Raw genomic sequence first — 16,325 nt, 5'->3', positions numbered from 1 at the left:
ATAAGCATGGGTGGGTTTCTTATTTTACCAAAAGCAATAAAAAGTTAAAAAGCAGCACTACATAGACTCAAGAAAATTAAGCATAGGCATTAGGGTTTTGCAGGAGGTAGGATTCAGCAGCCTTGTACATTCCCATGGCCTTCTCCTTGCCAGCCTTAATGCCCTCTTCTGCGAGCTCAACATCGCCTTCGGTGTAATACTTGCTTGTCATCTTAGAGACAGTTCCACCATTGAGAGAGGGCTCAAACTTAACCACATAAGAAATCGATTCAATCTGCTTGTCCATCAAGGCATCACCTTCAATTAGAGTATAGTTGTAAGTGAATGTCTCTTCATTGAGCTCATCAATTCGGTACTTCAATTGATTCAACGTGCTACCTGCATTAGAATGTGTGTGTGTGAGTAAGCAAACTAGCCTGCAGCAAAGTTGATCTGTTTGATGCTGCCAGCCCCTCCATTGCCTTGAATCTCAATGCCTTTGATAGCCTGTGGCATGAGTTTTGGGATCAGGTTGTGAGAGTCGAGGATCGATGCCTTGAACAATCTTGCTGTAGGAATTGTGTAAGTATATTCCTCAGAAATTGTGGTGACACCCATTGGCTTGAGAATTTTCAAAATGTATAATCAGCAGGAAGCAACAGTTAAGAACGATTGTGGTTGCTTGGAGGATTTTGTTTGTATAGAGGGAGATGGTGAGAGGGTGGTATTTATAGAGCTAGTAAGTGAATGGGGTCCTTTGTTTCTAATTGTTCATGCCTTCAGCAATTTACCAATGCTAGTAGCCATATATATATATATATATATATATATATATATATATATAAAGCTCATTTCTCTCTTCGTTCCTTCTCATCTCCTCCGTTTTATATTTCTTGCACTATATTTGCTCTATATTTATAAATAAATAAATAAAAGAATATATATATATATAAAGCTCATTTCTCTCTTCGTTCCTTCTCATCTCTTCCGTTTTATATTTCTTGCACTATATTTGCTCTATATTTATAAATAAATAAATAATAGAATATATATATATATATATAAAGCTCATTTTTCTCTTCGTTCCTTCTCGTCTCCTCCGTTTTATATTTCTTGCACTATATATGCTCTATATTTATAAATAAATAAATAAAAGAATATATATATATAAATATAGAGCATATATATTCTTTTATTTATAAATATAGAGCATATATATTCTTTTATTTATTTATAAATATAGAGCAAATATAGTGCAAGAAATATAAAACGGAAGAGATGAGAAGGAACGAAGAGAGAAATGAGCTTTCTATTATTTCTTCTTGTTTCGGTGTATTGAACTCAACACAATTCATACATATTTATGTATATTCTTTTATTTATTTATTTATAAATATAGAGCAAATATAGTGCAAGAAATATAAAACGAAGGAGATGAGAAAGAACGAAGAGAGAAATGAGCTTTCTATTATTTCTTCTTGTTTCGGTGTATTGAACTCAACACAGTTCATACATATTTATAGACAAATTTTCACTCCCATTTTACTATTCTTTTCCTCCATCTCTTGTTCATAATCCACGCCTACACAGGCACAAATTATACATTTCTCTTCTTCTAACATACATAACTCATATATTTGGTGCAAAACATTTAATATATGAACCCCACGTCAAGTTTTACAACCCTTCTCATGTCATCACTCAGAGCAAGCCACTATACATTACAAGAAAGGGAATCAATCATATTTTGAAATGCACTCTTTAGTTCTGCAAAGAATATCACCTTAAAATATTGAATAGATGCACAATTCTCCGTTATCTTTTAGGGGAAAAAAAGGTAATTTGCCAACACATGATATATATATATATATATATTCAAAAACAGAGAAAAAGAAGAAGAAGAAGAATAGGCCTCATTCGGCAGTTTGATGAAGTCATTTTCCATAGGATGCCTAAGAAATTCTGAGATAATACTTGATTCGGGGGCGGACTATCCCTTTACAAAAAATATATATATATATATATATATATATATATATATATATATATAAATTATATTCTTTTTATTTCGTTTCGTGTGATCTTGCATCGGAGTCCAGGCGAGTTAGCGTTTGGTATACATATTTTTTTAACAAAAAAAAAAAAAAAAGTTTGAACAACAACAATTAAACATTTTTTTCAATTACTTAAGATCAATTACATGAATCATATGTTTCTATTCCGTTTTAATAAATTCAATTTTAAACAAATTTAAGATAAATTTTGTAGAAAAAAATTATGAACTAGTATTGTTAAATATTTAACAATTGTGATAACAAAAATGTTTTTAAAATTTTAAATTATCTTAAAAATTGAAGGAAAAAATATTGTAGCTAATAAAAGATTATTTATTTATATATTATTTTATTAAATCAAGATAAGTTCGGAGTTTTACGATTTTAAACTCTCTTTTTAATCCCATCTCGCACCCTATTAAGATAATATCAAATCCGTCCCAATAGAAGGGAAAGAAACGAGTTATATTGACTGGTGCATGATGCTAATTTTTTTCCTTTTTTTTCACAAGAAAATCACACACAATTGGCGTGTATGATTGCTAATTTATGTGGTCTTTAAATTAAATTAAATGTTAGATGAATTTTTTTTTAGACCGTGAAAAAGGTTTAGTTTCTAGTACATAATGCAGAAAAGTTATTACTGTAAGAATATCTAATTAGCTGGCTTTGCCATTGTTGTTTTGTATTGTATTTTCTATTTAATTGCACACTATGTTACTCTACATTGCAAAAATATGCTTGGGTTTTAGTAAATATTTAAGTAACCAAAAACAGAAGATCACGAGAGTGCAAATTAAGTCACACAATAAATGCGTGTTTTTGTTTCCAATGTCGCTCTTTGTGACTTAATGTTGTCATTTTTACGCTCCGTTCTCAAATTTGGTCACGTTCCATGAGAGTTGAAAAATGACGTGGAAGAATGTTAAGACATGTAATTTTTATTAAATTGTGTAACTTAAGTTTTAATCCTTGTACTGTAATTTTTATTAAATTGTGTACGTCAGCCACCTGTGCATGGGTCACCGGATTCTTTCCCTTCCGGCGAAACCACCAATTCGGCAATTACGTGTTCGAGCGAACTTCTCGTAGTTCCTCCTCTATCACTCTTACACATATTGATATCTATAATTATCAGTATATAACCGTTCCCTCCTATATAATTTCAAACCTAGCATTTTCCATTTTCAATCATCTTCACTTTTTCTCCCTCCAGAGAATGAAACTTCTCCATCGGTCATACCGAAAAACCACCACAGCGGCCTCCTCTTTTCAACCTCCAATCTCGCGATTCAATCGTCCCCGTCTAATTCGCCGGAACCACTAGTCATGCATACGGAGACTTCCGCCGCCAACGGCGGCGTTAGATCTGACATAGCGAATCACGCCAACAAACAATTCCACAATCAAAGCAGCAACAGCAACAACGGTCGATCGAGTCAGAGAAGTTCGGCCGCGGATTCGGTGTCTCGGCTGCCGTCGATTCGCGAGGTATCGCAATTGTTGTGTGAGGAACAAGGGAAGTCGAGGAGTATTGATGTAGATAGAGCAAATGTTAGGGTTTCTGGTATTCTTTATAAGTGGGTGAATTACGGTAAAGGTTGGCGACCTAGATGGTTCGTGTTGCAGGATGGTGTTCTGTCGTATTACAAGATCCATGGACCGAATAAGATTGTGGTGAGTCAAGTGACTCAGAAAGGGTTGAGACTCATCGGAGAAATGTCGCTCCGGCGAATCTCTCTTCACAAGGGTGGTAGCTGTAGCTCTCAGCTTCTGTTCAATCCCATTGGCGAAGTTCATCTCAAGGTTCACATTGAAATTCTAATTTGTAAATAGCATTTTTCATTCTAATTCGTCATAACATCTATACACCTATTGATGAGGACATTTTGCCTGTTTCTATTGCATTTTTTATTTTGATTAATCAGCAGAATATCTATATATATGAAAACAAGAGGAATATTTTTCCTGTTTCTATTGCATTTTTCAGTTTAGCTCTTTTGCTGTTTTATGGAAAAAATTTCACTGCCTTATTGACTATAGATACTAGATTGAGTCAATTCATGCTTGATGGAATCTTCTTGTTCTGTGTATATTAGAAAGATACAGTTTTTACCCCTGCTTTGAATTTGTCCAAATTTCTATTAGGATATCCTAATAAGGACATTATATTAATTTTTTCATGGGTAATTATAAGTGACATATATATAAAATATATATGCTTTCTGTGTGCCTATCATAGTTTGATTTAGTATGAAGTCGGGACATAATTCATATCAAGTTGTCTTTTTACCAAGTGTAAATGATTTGTATTTTGTAGGTTTCATCAATCTGTGAGAGCAAATGGGACAGCAAGAGGTTTACAGTTTTTACAGGTACTAAGATGCTGCATTTGAGGGCTGAGACGCAAGAAGATCGACAGGCTTGGATGCAGGCGTTGCAGTCTGTGAAAGAAATGTTTCCCAGGATGTCCAACAGTGAATTAATGGCTCCTTTGGACAAAGTTGGTGTGTCAACAGAAACGTTGAGGCTGCGGTTGTTGGAAGAGGGTGTTAGTGAGGCCGTGATCGATGAGTGTGAGCAGATCATGACGAGTGAGTTTGTTGAATTGCAGAAACAGCTGATGCTGCTTAAGCAGAAGAATTGGCGCCTCATTGACATGCTGCAACAGTTAGAGGTACACGTAATGACTATGAGAAAACATCATGCTAATAGGATTTGGGAATCTTCTTCACTTCCTTCAGGGAGGTACTCTGCACAATCTAGTGCTTTCCAGTCTCCCAAAAACTAACTACTCCACGGGTGGGGAATTGTGATTTCTCTGCTCCTTTATTTTAGTTTGTAATAATGTAAATTTTTATAATTTTTTGTCCAATTCTTTTGTACAAATGACCAGATGGGTTTTGACATGTGTATTCTCTCATTGTAATTTTGATAAGTAATTCAATGAAGCAAGATGAATGTCAATTGGTGTATGTTTGATTTGAGTGTTCTTTAATTAGTATCACTTTGTTATTTTTTCAAGAGAAATTGTGAGGTCAGGTCATAGGATGATATTATATGCCCCTTCCCCCCTTTTTTGGTCAAATGTGTAAGTTTACTTGAAACATTAGCTTTACATCTGCGGTTATTTCATGGCGTAGATGAGCCAGGAGTTCCTCTAGACTGTCACTTGTTCTAATGAATTCTATTGGAATAAGGTTAATCCAAGGCTTGCAAGCGCTTGTATTTCAGGACAAATGAAATGCTGAAAAAGCTTAGTTCTGTGTATAGAAGAGTCCCTCTCAGATTTACTCCTAAGAACCAGATTATTAGTAGGGTATATGCATGTATGAATTCTGAATTAGCATTTCTGTGGACCAACACGGTTCTATTATTTTATGATTAGTTTTCTGAGTTGAGAGATTATCAGTGTTCAAATTGTTTGGTTTAAGATGGTGAAGTGTATGGTGGGATGAACATCTTTAAACATTATTCAAGTCCTGTTAGTAGCTTTCCAGATGTATGGATCTGTTCAATAATTGCAAAAGTTATGAATTTAAACAACGCTATTGAAGATAAAGTCCCCCATTCTCATCTTACACCCATATCAGAAGAATATAGTTAATGACTGATTATTAACAAATATCTCTATGTTTTTCATCTTCTTACTGGTACAGATTTACCTCTGAAGGGAATCTAGGTAGAGATTTGATAGGAACAATATCGACATGAATGGATGATTTTGGGCCATTTGATAAGTTATTTCTGCACAAGTCTATAATTTAAAAAATTTTGGTTGTAGCAAAACATTTGGCAGACATAGATTATTTGAGCATGTTGTATGACTAGTTTCTGGGCAGAAAATGTTGACATCATTTAGTAGGAAGATATGAGTGACTATTGAGTGAAACATTTTCTTTATTTTGCAAGAATTTAAATTATACTTTTTTTTTATCTTTTTGCTACTTAGAGGAATATCTGTACAACGTTTCATAAATGTAAAAACAGTCATGTGGGGCTTAAAGTCCCCTCCTTTACATATATGTACTACTTTTGGATACAAGGGCCGGTGCTTTACTTGTGATTTTCTGAGCGGATGAAACCTGTTGTCTCGTAAACTAATGTTTTATTTTGCCAATTTTGGGTATTCTTCTACTCTATTTTTTGGTACTTGAAATAACTGCTAATTGATAAGTTGGAAGATTTTTTTTGCCATCTGGTTTGTAGTGTTGGTGTTTCCCTTTTGATGTGGATGTATTCAATCTGATTTACAATCTCACTTTTATGTTTGTCACCTCTGATCTTTTCTAAATTTGGAAATTATGTACCAGGTGTGCCGTCAGGAGTCATTTAGTTTCACTGTCTTTGAGCAATTCTTCAATGTTCAGTACATGTTTGAGATGCATTTTGGTGGAGCATCAAACATAACAGATAGCTATTTTTGATGTTGCAGATGATATATTGGTAACATGGCTATGTTAGATTTCTAATAATTACTGAACTACATGTCAAAGTTTTTTAATATTAAAACTGAAAAGAGTTCTAATGTTTTTACCTGTCTTAACAAACCAGTTGTTAGTGAATGGATGACAGTTTAAGCTCGGTACTCAATATAAGTAGTATATTCTTTAATTACTTTAAAAATTACTTTTACGGAAAGTTAAAATAGTAATAGATTTGTGTCTCAACCATTTGAGAGGATCTCACTAAAAAGTGGTGTTGGTGGCGGTGGCAACAATAGTGGTGGGTGAGGTTGGTGGAAATGCATCAATTTGTGGTGGCGATTCTAGTTGTGGTGATGTTGGTTGTGTGTTGCACTGGTGGCAGCAGCAATGATAGTAATTGTTGCAATCTTGGTTGCTTTACCCAGAGTCAGAGCCAACTTACCTCAATGTGAGTAATTCTTTTTTTCTTTTCTTTTTTCGTCCTTTTTTTTTTTTAATATTCTCCTGCTAAAGAATAAGAATAGCAAATGTAGGAGTACTCTCCTAGGGATTAAAACTTGTCTAAATTCATATATATGGGATTGCATTTTCCAGAGTGCACTCTTGTATTATACAAGTTCTAAGTTTCTAACCTGAGAAAAGCTCATTTTGAACAAGATACTCCTTTATATCTCTTGAATTTGTGGCATATTGAATATTATTATCTGCAAACTTCTGTATACTTGAGATATTATTTTTCAAGACCTTTTAACCTTTTCTTAAATCTAAGATATTTAAAGTTGTATCTTGTTCAGAATGAGCTTGTTGCATTAGGAAAAGTAAACAAAAGCAGATGAACTACTTTTATTTCTAAACGAAGTTATATTGTTTCTTTGAAGATCTAAAATAAGTGGAGAGTATTAATCTGCATTTCTGGAGTTGAGCGAATTGTATTTTCCGCAATAAACCTATAAGCATGTACTATGTATGAAAATTTCTTTTTTCGCTATGCTTTACTTTCTTACATTTTAATGTTTCCACCATCTTCTTTGTTTATTTACACAGCTTCTCGGGCTTATGGCCTGCCATGTAATGTTTTTTTGTTCTGCTTGTGTACAACAAAGTTGCTGCCTACAGATTCAAGGCTAAACCCGATAAAAGATTCCTGGAAAATGGGGAGCATGAAATGGCAAATTCAGAGAAGCTGCGACTATAGCAGTGGCAGCGTCTGGTAAATCCAACTTTGTGTTGTTGTGCTGTTGTCAACAGTCAATTTGACTTAAAAGGGAGCATGTAGCTGTGCAGCCTAAATTTCTAACGTGGTGCAATAAGGTGACATTACATTTGGTGTTCGCTTTATATTAAGCGCACCCTAATTCTCTATCTAAGTAGCATATTGATTGAACATGTAAATAACCCCTTCACTGAAAAATAAATTAGATAATTTGTGTTGGAATGATCCAAACGTGGCCTCAAAATGGGGTGTAAAATCAAAGCAGAGCTCCCAACCAAAGCTTTAGGTGATGGAGAAGTTTGGTGATATGAGGTGGAGAATTGAGAGAGTATTTATAGATCAGTGTGTTCTACATTGCTCAGCGTGTTTCAGCTTTATTATCATCTCATCTTCGCAATATATTCTCCATTTTGCATTTCCTTCTCTTTGTTATGTTTAGTGACTTATCTTTTACATAGTCAATCCTAGGTTCGGAAAAACGAGGAAGGTTGCATATAGCTTGACAGTTAGCATAAATCTTTTGTCAGACCAATGTGAGCATAAATCGTAGTTGAGTGTGACTGTCTCCAGTCTTCTCTCCCACACCGCGCGTATAACGTCATATTGTGTCCTTTTATCTTTGGAACATAATCACAATTTTATGTAGCTATGTATGATTAAGTGTGCGTTGTGTGACAATAATGCAATGCATAGTGTATTGCAAGTTAGTCTGACCCGTCTGACAATGGCAGTTTGACAGGTGTACTATTGACTTCTGGTTTTATGTATTTGCAACAAAAGTTGCTTTAACTTGATGGTAGCTCATGGAAAATTGATTTACTGGAGTCCAGGCTTGTAAGGTTCAAGAGAGGGGTTGAAAGCTGGAATGATTTGCAAAGGGAAAAGGAGGTGATTACCACTGCTGTTGGTTTTTTGGAGGCTAGAGAGCTGAGCAACTGGGACATGTATCTTGATATCATTGGTTTTTTTCTTTTTTTCTGAACGGATGTCAAACTGAGTAAGCTTGAATAATATTCTTTCGTTTTTTTTTTAGTTGGTACTCACACGCATTTGTCTCTTCTGAGACTTAAACGCCTGACATTCTTTTGAAAAGTAAGAGGCCGATATCGCTAAGCCACTGATCCGTTGGTAGCTTAAATAATATTCTATCTCTCTACACACACACATGTATATTTGTTGGATAGGCAGTTGAAATTGCTGAAGGAGATGGGACAACTCATAAGGTGGGCTTTTCTATCATGTATATATGAACATCAGTGATTTACCTTCAAATGTGGCTGCTTTATTTGAAAAGGGCAAAAAGGCACTTGTGGAGTGTATGGACTGCTACTACATCTGAGGTTCCATTTTGTTAATTCCAGTTGAAGCTCTTAAGAGTTGATAATGCCTTACACCGTGGTGAAGAACTAAATTGCCTTATTTATTTATTTATTTTCTTTCTTTCTTTTTTTATTTCCTCCCAAATGATAGCATTGGCTTTAACAAGAAATTTACCTTTAAAGTTTATTGTAAAATTTCAGATTGAACTTGTAAAATTAAATGAGAAAGACTGATTGGACAGTGATGCCAAAATAGTTAAGCAAATGACTCTGGATTCTCATTTAGGTCTATCTTTCAAGTTGTCATTCAATTGCTTTGCATTTATTGGATATCCAGATTTCATATATGATACTCTCTGCTTGATAGCTAATAAAAACTCCCATTTTGCTTCTTGTAGCAAATATTCTCGTTTCAGGCAGTATAATTTTATCATACTTGTCTTGATACGCTAAAATTGAATCTGATATATGCTTCAGGAAACACGAGAACACCTGAAGCGTGGTGGGTTTAGTTGGCCTAATGTTGACACTGGGTTGGGTCAGTTCATGGTTGGGGCTGCTCCACCGGTCAAGCCCAAAAGGTTCGGAACTTCTCATTTTCGACCCTTTGTCTGTGCATTTTTCTTAACATTTATGGAGTAATAAATTTGTTTATATTCTTGTAACCAGTAAATTCATAGTTTTTTAACATTTAAGTCGTGATTTTTTTTCTTGATAGAGGTGTTCTCTAGTTTCTTCTAGTAACTAACTTTGTTATTCCAACATCACTCTTTTCAATAATTCACCAACTCATCAACCATTGTTTATAATTTTCGTGAGCTTATTTCTACATGAGATCAAGATCATACCACAGCATGCATGTGCCACTACAATGCAAGAGATAGATTTAAAAAGGGGTGACGAATCTGATTCTGCTGCAATTCCCAAACCAAAATCATGCAGGTTAGCTGGATATATCTCCTAATTCGGATATGACGGATTTGCTTACCTAATTCATGCACCACACCACCAACCTCTCGGCTATTTTTTTTATTTTTATACTTTTTTGTCAATTTGTTTCACACACGTCTGCACATGCATATCTGTATACCCTAGGGTTTAGAGCAAGTGTTGTCATTGAGCTCGGCCATCCAACCGTTTGGCTGAGAGTTTGATGTTGTCATATTTTCTGAATCCAATAGCTATGACTACACCAGCACGATCATCGTGTATTCATCCAACACAATTATAAATTTGAATTACTATCTCCATTGTTTTTTAATTATTCGTCTCGTAAATTGTGACTCGTATTAGTAATTTTTTTTCTTATTCTAATTCTAAAGTGTTTAGCGGGTTTTTTTTAACGTTTAACTGCCTTTCTAATCTGCATAGGTGGGGGGTTATATACTTGAAAATGCACTTTATATATAAGTAATTTATCTTCAGTATACTGATGCAATCTGACATTCTACTATTGGACAAGTTAACGAGGTTTATAAGCTCAGCAGCCCCTTTTTCTCTCTCTCTCTATACAATGAGGGAGACGTTTGTTTCTCTCTCTAAACAATTAGGGAGGCACCGTTGGTAGGGCGGCGGCTATCATAGTTGAGCAGTGACGGCGTGAAGATTTGTATTCTGACATTAGGGAGGATACCTATATTTAGACTCTCTAGACCCTTCTTGCATTGCTCTTTATATTCGATTAGTAGGACGTAGTACTACTTTTTTGTTTGAGATTTTTGATGGATGGATTGATTTATGAATGGACATCAAACAGTCCATATAAGTTGTATATAATCTAGATTTTCTTTGATCCGGTGTGTTATTATATGGATACATTAATATATATATATATATATATATATATATATATTGGTTGCATAAGTAATATAAGAACGGGCAATGTAATGACAAAAGCACGCTATGAAACAGGAGAGACTCTGTTCATGTTTGTGCTATGACTCGTCGTATCGGTTAATATACGGTTGTTTTTTCTTTTAAATTCGATATGCGATTTGTATTGGTCAATTTACATTTACTTTGTCTAAGTCCGTTATACTGCGACCGATATCGATATCATAACCGTAACCAATACTGCAATTGTGTGCGTGTGTGTGTATATATATATATATATATAGTCTAGAGGATCTATAATATATCATCCTATTATCCTGTGTACTGAACACATTACCGATCAATCAGACCTTTTCGGAAAGAACCCATCACAACAAATGAACCAACCAGCTGCCCAAAGAAGCACACAAGTGACACAACAGAACATATATTCAGATTAGAGATAGAGAGGGAGAGAGAGAGAGAGGGGTGAGACTATCTTAAAATTCTTATCTTTTTTTTTTTGGCTGTTTTTTATTTTGGATAGAAGTTGGTCGAATATTGAAACAAATTTTTGGTGCTAACGACGTAATTTCTGTTATGTCAAATTGTCACATCTCTCTCTAACATTATGGGGTTTCTATTTCTTTGTTATTGTCACCACGCGAGCATCTAATGGACAGGGACTCGGATCATATTTGTCGGTTGGAATAAAAGTGTGGCACAACGTTCTTAATGTTTTTTTATTTTTAATCAGTTATACAAAAAGTGAGTTTATTGACTATAATTTTACGAATCATGTAGGTGTGAACGTGTGTTGAATTCTAGACATGACCAAGTATTGTAGTCCAAATATCCTTGAACTTTGTTTTTCTTTTAATTCAATTTTGTAATTTACTTTTGTAGTTATTTATATATTTTTGGTGTAGCTGATAAGGACCAATAAAAGAATTTTGAGTTTAGGAAATCGATTTTAATCTTTTTGAAAATTTAGATTAAGGAAATAAAGATGAGAATGAAACCATATGAGAGTAAGACATCAATAGTCAAATATATATATATTTCCTTTGATGGGTAATTTTTACAAAGTGGTGATATGATAAGTAATAGAAAAGAAAATGAATAGAAATATAAATTATATGATCCACTCCATTCATATGAGATAATGAGAATAAAACAAAAATGATGATGAAGCAAATCAAATAAATCATTCGTAGCTCGCTCGAAACCTTTCATCTTTCAGGGTTAAGGCCTTTGTGGATGGATATGTTGTACTGGTACACCTAGTCATAAGAAATACTTTTTGTTCTGTAACGGTCGGGGGTGGACCTAGAACTTTAATTTAAGGGTAGGGGAAGACTGAAATTTTGTAATGCACTGGCAATATTTTTATGGGTTATTAAGAAAAGAAAAAAAATTGGTATATTAGTTAAAAATAAATAAAAAAATCAGGGGTGCACATAGGTTCATCCCTAATAACAAATTCTATTTTACATAAGCTTAAACCATCTAGTCATAAAAAATATTTTTTTGTTTTACGATGTGGAGTAACTTTTATAAAGGCTTTTATTTTACATAAACTTGAATCATTCACTTTTTATTTTGAAAGATAACAAAAATACCCATATTCAGGATGATAATATTATATATTTATTTTAAACAAATATAGAGTATTAGACACATCTAATAGGTTGCGATGATCTCTTTCACCTAGATATAATGCTATAAAAATTCCCACACATTGTATGTGGAATCGATATATAGTCATATCTTCAATGTTGATTGATTTTCTTTCATTTGAATATTATTATTTTTTAACATACTCCATATTCAAAGTTTTTTCTTATTCTAATAAAAAAAATTAAATGGTTATCATTTCTGATTCTCACACTTGAATTACTAGGAGCAAAATTGATGAGAAGAGTGCGCTTAGCTTGTATTGGTACAAGGTGGAACGCGTGGGTGAATAAACTAGCCTTTAATCCTATACGTGGCATAAAAACAAAAGCACCTACGAATGACACGTGGAAGAAAAATACTATACGCGTATAGCCCGGTTCAACTCAGTTTGGCGGGAAACAGATGCCATGGGAGATGACCCGCTTGGTGGGACCCAAAGACAGCTACACAAGCTTTGGCTAGCCGTCTCAAGTCAGTCAGCTTGGTGTTTGGCTTCACTTTTGAGTGATGATATTGTGACTCTAAATTGTTGGTATTGGACATTTTATTAACTGTTTAAGTGCATTTTGAAAAACTGTCAAAGACAAAAAATAATAATAATAAAAAATACGAAAATTGTACACAGCCAATAAAATTTATAAATTGAAGTGGTGACAAATAATGTCGAACAAAAACTCTTACAATATATTATTACACGATCTTAGATTTATTAGTCATTGTCAATTATTAGTCGACACGCAACTAAATGACGGAATAAAATTAATACATTTGTTTGTTGATTGGTCCGAAATAACATGTAATAAATTTTCTAAGCCTTACAATGTAGTAATAGATAACATATAGTCTCTATCCTTTTAAATATTTACTTCAACCATCAATAATAAAAATCAATTCAGACTTTTGGTAAAAAAGTTGTGATCTAAGACTAAGAGTTACAAGTTTGAAAAATAAAATGAAAGACATTATTTTTGAAGCAAAAACATGAATGTTTGATAAAAAATAAAATAAAAAAGCATTACAAATTTGAAAAAATAAAATGACTAGTTAAAAATGTGAGTTTTTTATTTTTATTTTTGGTCTGTTCTATACATTGCCATGGTGTTTTAGCTCCAGTGTGGAAACAATCAAAAACACCAATTTGGTGCTTTTATTTTTGGTCTCTTTTTCATAAACATTTTGCTACAATTTTGGTACAATTCAAATTGTAGCAAACATACTAAACACATTTCCATATTTTGCTTCACTACATTACACATTCCAAAAATAAAAAAACCAACAGTTGCGTCTATGTTTATGTCAGACTTTCAAATGATTGAGATAATAATCCGACATAAACACAAAAACATAAAAAAGTTGAATTTATGCTTCTATAAATAGACTTGTCAATGGAACGGATCCGATTTGATCCGAATCCGATCCGATTAGTCGGATATGAATTGAACAAAAAATTCGATAATCCGATTATAATTCGAATCCGATAATCCGTTAGCTTAACAAATCGGATATAAATTATGCTGATATGATCCGTTAATAATCCGATCCGATCCGATTAAAATAATATATATATATCGGATATAAATTATGCTGATCCGATCCGTTAATAATCCAATCCAATCCGATTAAAATTATATATATAAATGATTATATATATATATATAATTGTTTATCAATAATTTTACAGATATATATATATATATCAATACTCCTATTAAAATTGTATTAAAGGTAACCAAAAAATTCAAAAAAAAAAATCATAATATACATACTAATAATATCATATATAATAGTGTGGTATTCTCATCCACATGCTAATAAATTTCTTAATATACATATTAATAATATCATACTTTTTATTCATTAACAAAGAATAAATAATTTATAATATACTTATATCAATGTTATATATTACTAAATTTGTATATATTAATTATTTATCATTATATTTATTTGGTTACATAATTATATTATGTTGCATTCGGTATATTAGCAATTTTTCACTTCATCTAACTTTATAATTATATATGTTAATAAATATGATTTTAATCCGAATTCGAATCCGATACGATCCGAGTTTGAGCTAAATAAGATATGAGTTGGGATATTTAACCCGATAACCCATTAGTGATCCGAATCCAATAATTCATTTGCTTAACAAATTGAATATAGATTTGATCGATCCGATCCAAATTTGATCCGTTGACAAACCTATCTATAAATAATGGAGTACTAAATATTACTCTACTCAATTTCTTCTCAAATAAGTTACAGAGTTTTGCAATTAAGGAAGTAGGTGATGAGTATTATTTGGACTTAGTAATTGATTTGTATGTATAATAAGTTAATGACTACTAATCAAAGCATTAATCAGTTCATATTTGTCAATTTAGAGAAAACAATAAATGAGCAGTCAAAGGTCCCATTATATCCACTTCTATTTTTATGTTGGACTTTCAAATGATTGAGAGATAATACCGAATCAAAGAATGTTTTGTTACAGTGAACTTAGCATTAATTAATACATGTAATATCAGAGAAATTAGTGCAATAATAATAATACTTACTCTGACCGTTGACATAGACCAAAAACAAATGAATTCGTACTATTTTAATTATTAAATCAGATATAATAATCAAGTTTTAAGTCATATAATCATTCTTAACACTTGATTTAAGTCATATAATCATTCTTAACGAGTGTCGCTTTCACGCTTCACACACGTTCTGTCTCAAATTGTCACTATTTATGACTTAATTTTATCACTCTCACTCTTCCATTCTTAAATTTGCTCTCACTTCAACTCTCGTTTTATTTGACTTAAATTAAACCACAACCTTTGATTTGATAAATGAGCATATATTCCACTATATTTGATTTGATATAATTAAATATGACATGTCCATTTATTGATAATGTCAACGATTTAGATGATTTTGTACATTTTCATTGCCGTAGGACTAGGTATTGTAAAAAAATAATAATAAATCAGTTTAATTAAATACGTCATTAACTATCATTTTAAGAGTCCATCAATGCCTAATTTGAAGGTCGAGAGTCGAACATCACAAGAATACAACACCAAGTACGTGTAGGGAATAGGGATTTGTACTTTTTATCTTCTGTTTCTCATAACCCAAGAAATTTAATAGAAAAGATAGATAGGCCAAGACAAATTTGACAATAACAAGATTTGTTAATCGGAATAAAATTTTCTACCCACGTACGATAAAATGTAGCAACACGTGATTGACGTTACTAACTTTGAATTATGATTCAAGCTTCTTTGAAACTGGTCTAATCTTGTCAGCTACCGTCTTCTTCTTTTATTTATTTATTTTATTACGAGACTCGAACATTAATTCCAAGTAAATTACAAATAATTTAAGAAGAGTGTTACCTTGGATACTCATTTTGAGTGTGGAATTAGAAATCTCCTCCTCTAGAACATCTATCTCATGTCTCTACCTGAATTAATCCGTGCGAGTTGTCAGCCAGTGTTAACATTATTATTTTTATTTTTTTTATTACTGTTACAAAACTATTTAGTACTATTTATATAGTACTCTAGTAAATGATACATAATTAATTTTTATTATCAAGAGTAATAATCAAAAAATTTCAATCTAGACTATTATTTTTTTTAAGTTGCATCATTATCTATTATTATTTTGGCACAAATTGTTAGTCAATTCGTGTATGATTGGGTGCACCATTAAGGAGCAAAATATAAAAGATGTAAAATGAAGAATGAGTAGGTCCACACTTGTGCGAACTAGAATACAATAATGTGGCTAACTTTATAATAAAGTTTAGAAAGCAATACGTATGTCTGAAATTTGTAAA

At 32.7% G+C, this 16,325-nt stretch overlaps 2 protein-coding genes across 2 annotated transcripts; one reads left to right on the top strand and one right to left on the bottom strand.

Annotated features, from left to right (window-relative positions):
* Nucleotides 1-66: 66 nt before the first annotated feature.
* Nucleotides 67-597, bottom strand: LOC132274582 (major strawberry allergen Fra a 1.06-like). Its single transcript, XM_059775896.1, has 2 exons — nt 417-597; nt 67-378 (listed from the first exon to the last, which is right to left on the bottom strand). The coding sequence occupies exons 1-2, from the start codon at nt 595-597 to the stop codon at nt 77-79; spliced, it is 483 nt and encodes a 160-aa protein (XP_059631879.1). The 3' UTR covers nt 67-76.
* Nucleotides 598-3,064: 2,467 nt separating this feature from the next.
* Nucleotides 3,065-5,008, top strand: LOC132273374 (oxysterol-binding protein-related protein 1C). Its single transcript, XM_059774336.1, has 2 exons — nt 3,065-3,839; nt 4,354-5,008. The coding sequence occupies exons 1-2, from the start codon at nt 3,363-3,365 to the stop codon at nt 4,822-4,824; spliced, it is 948 nt and encodes a 315-aa protein (XP_059630319.1). The 5' UTR covers nt 3,065-3,362; the 3' UTR covers nt 4,825-5,008.
* The last annotated feature ends 11,317 nt before the right edge of the window (nt 5,009-16,325 follow it).

The sequence above is a fragment of the Cornus florida genome, unplaced genomic scaffold, assembly GCF_030987335.1.
Source record: "Cornus florida cultivar Cherokee Brave unplaced genomic scaffold, ASM3098733v1 CherokeeBrave_3.0.0_Hap2_Chr09, whole genome shotgun sequence".
Taxonomy (NCBI): Eukaryota; Viridiplantae; Streptophyta; class Magnoliopsida; order Cornales; family Cornaceae; genus Cornus; species Cornus florida.
The sequence above is the reverse complement of the archived record's forward strand: the minus strand, read 5'-3'. Positions and strand labels throughout refer to the sequence as shown.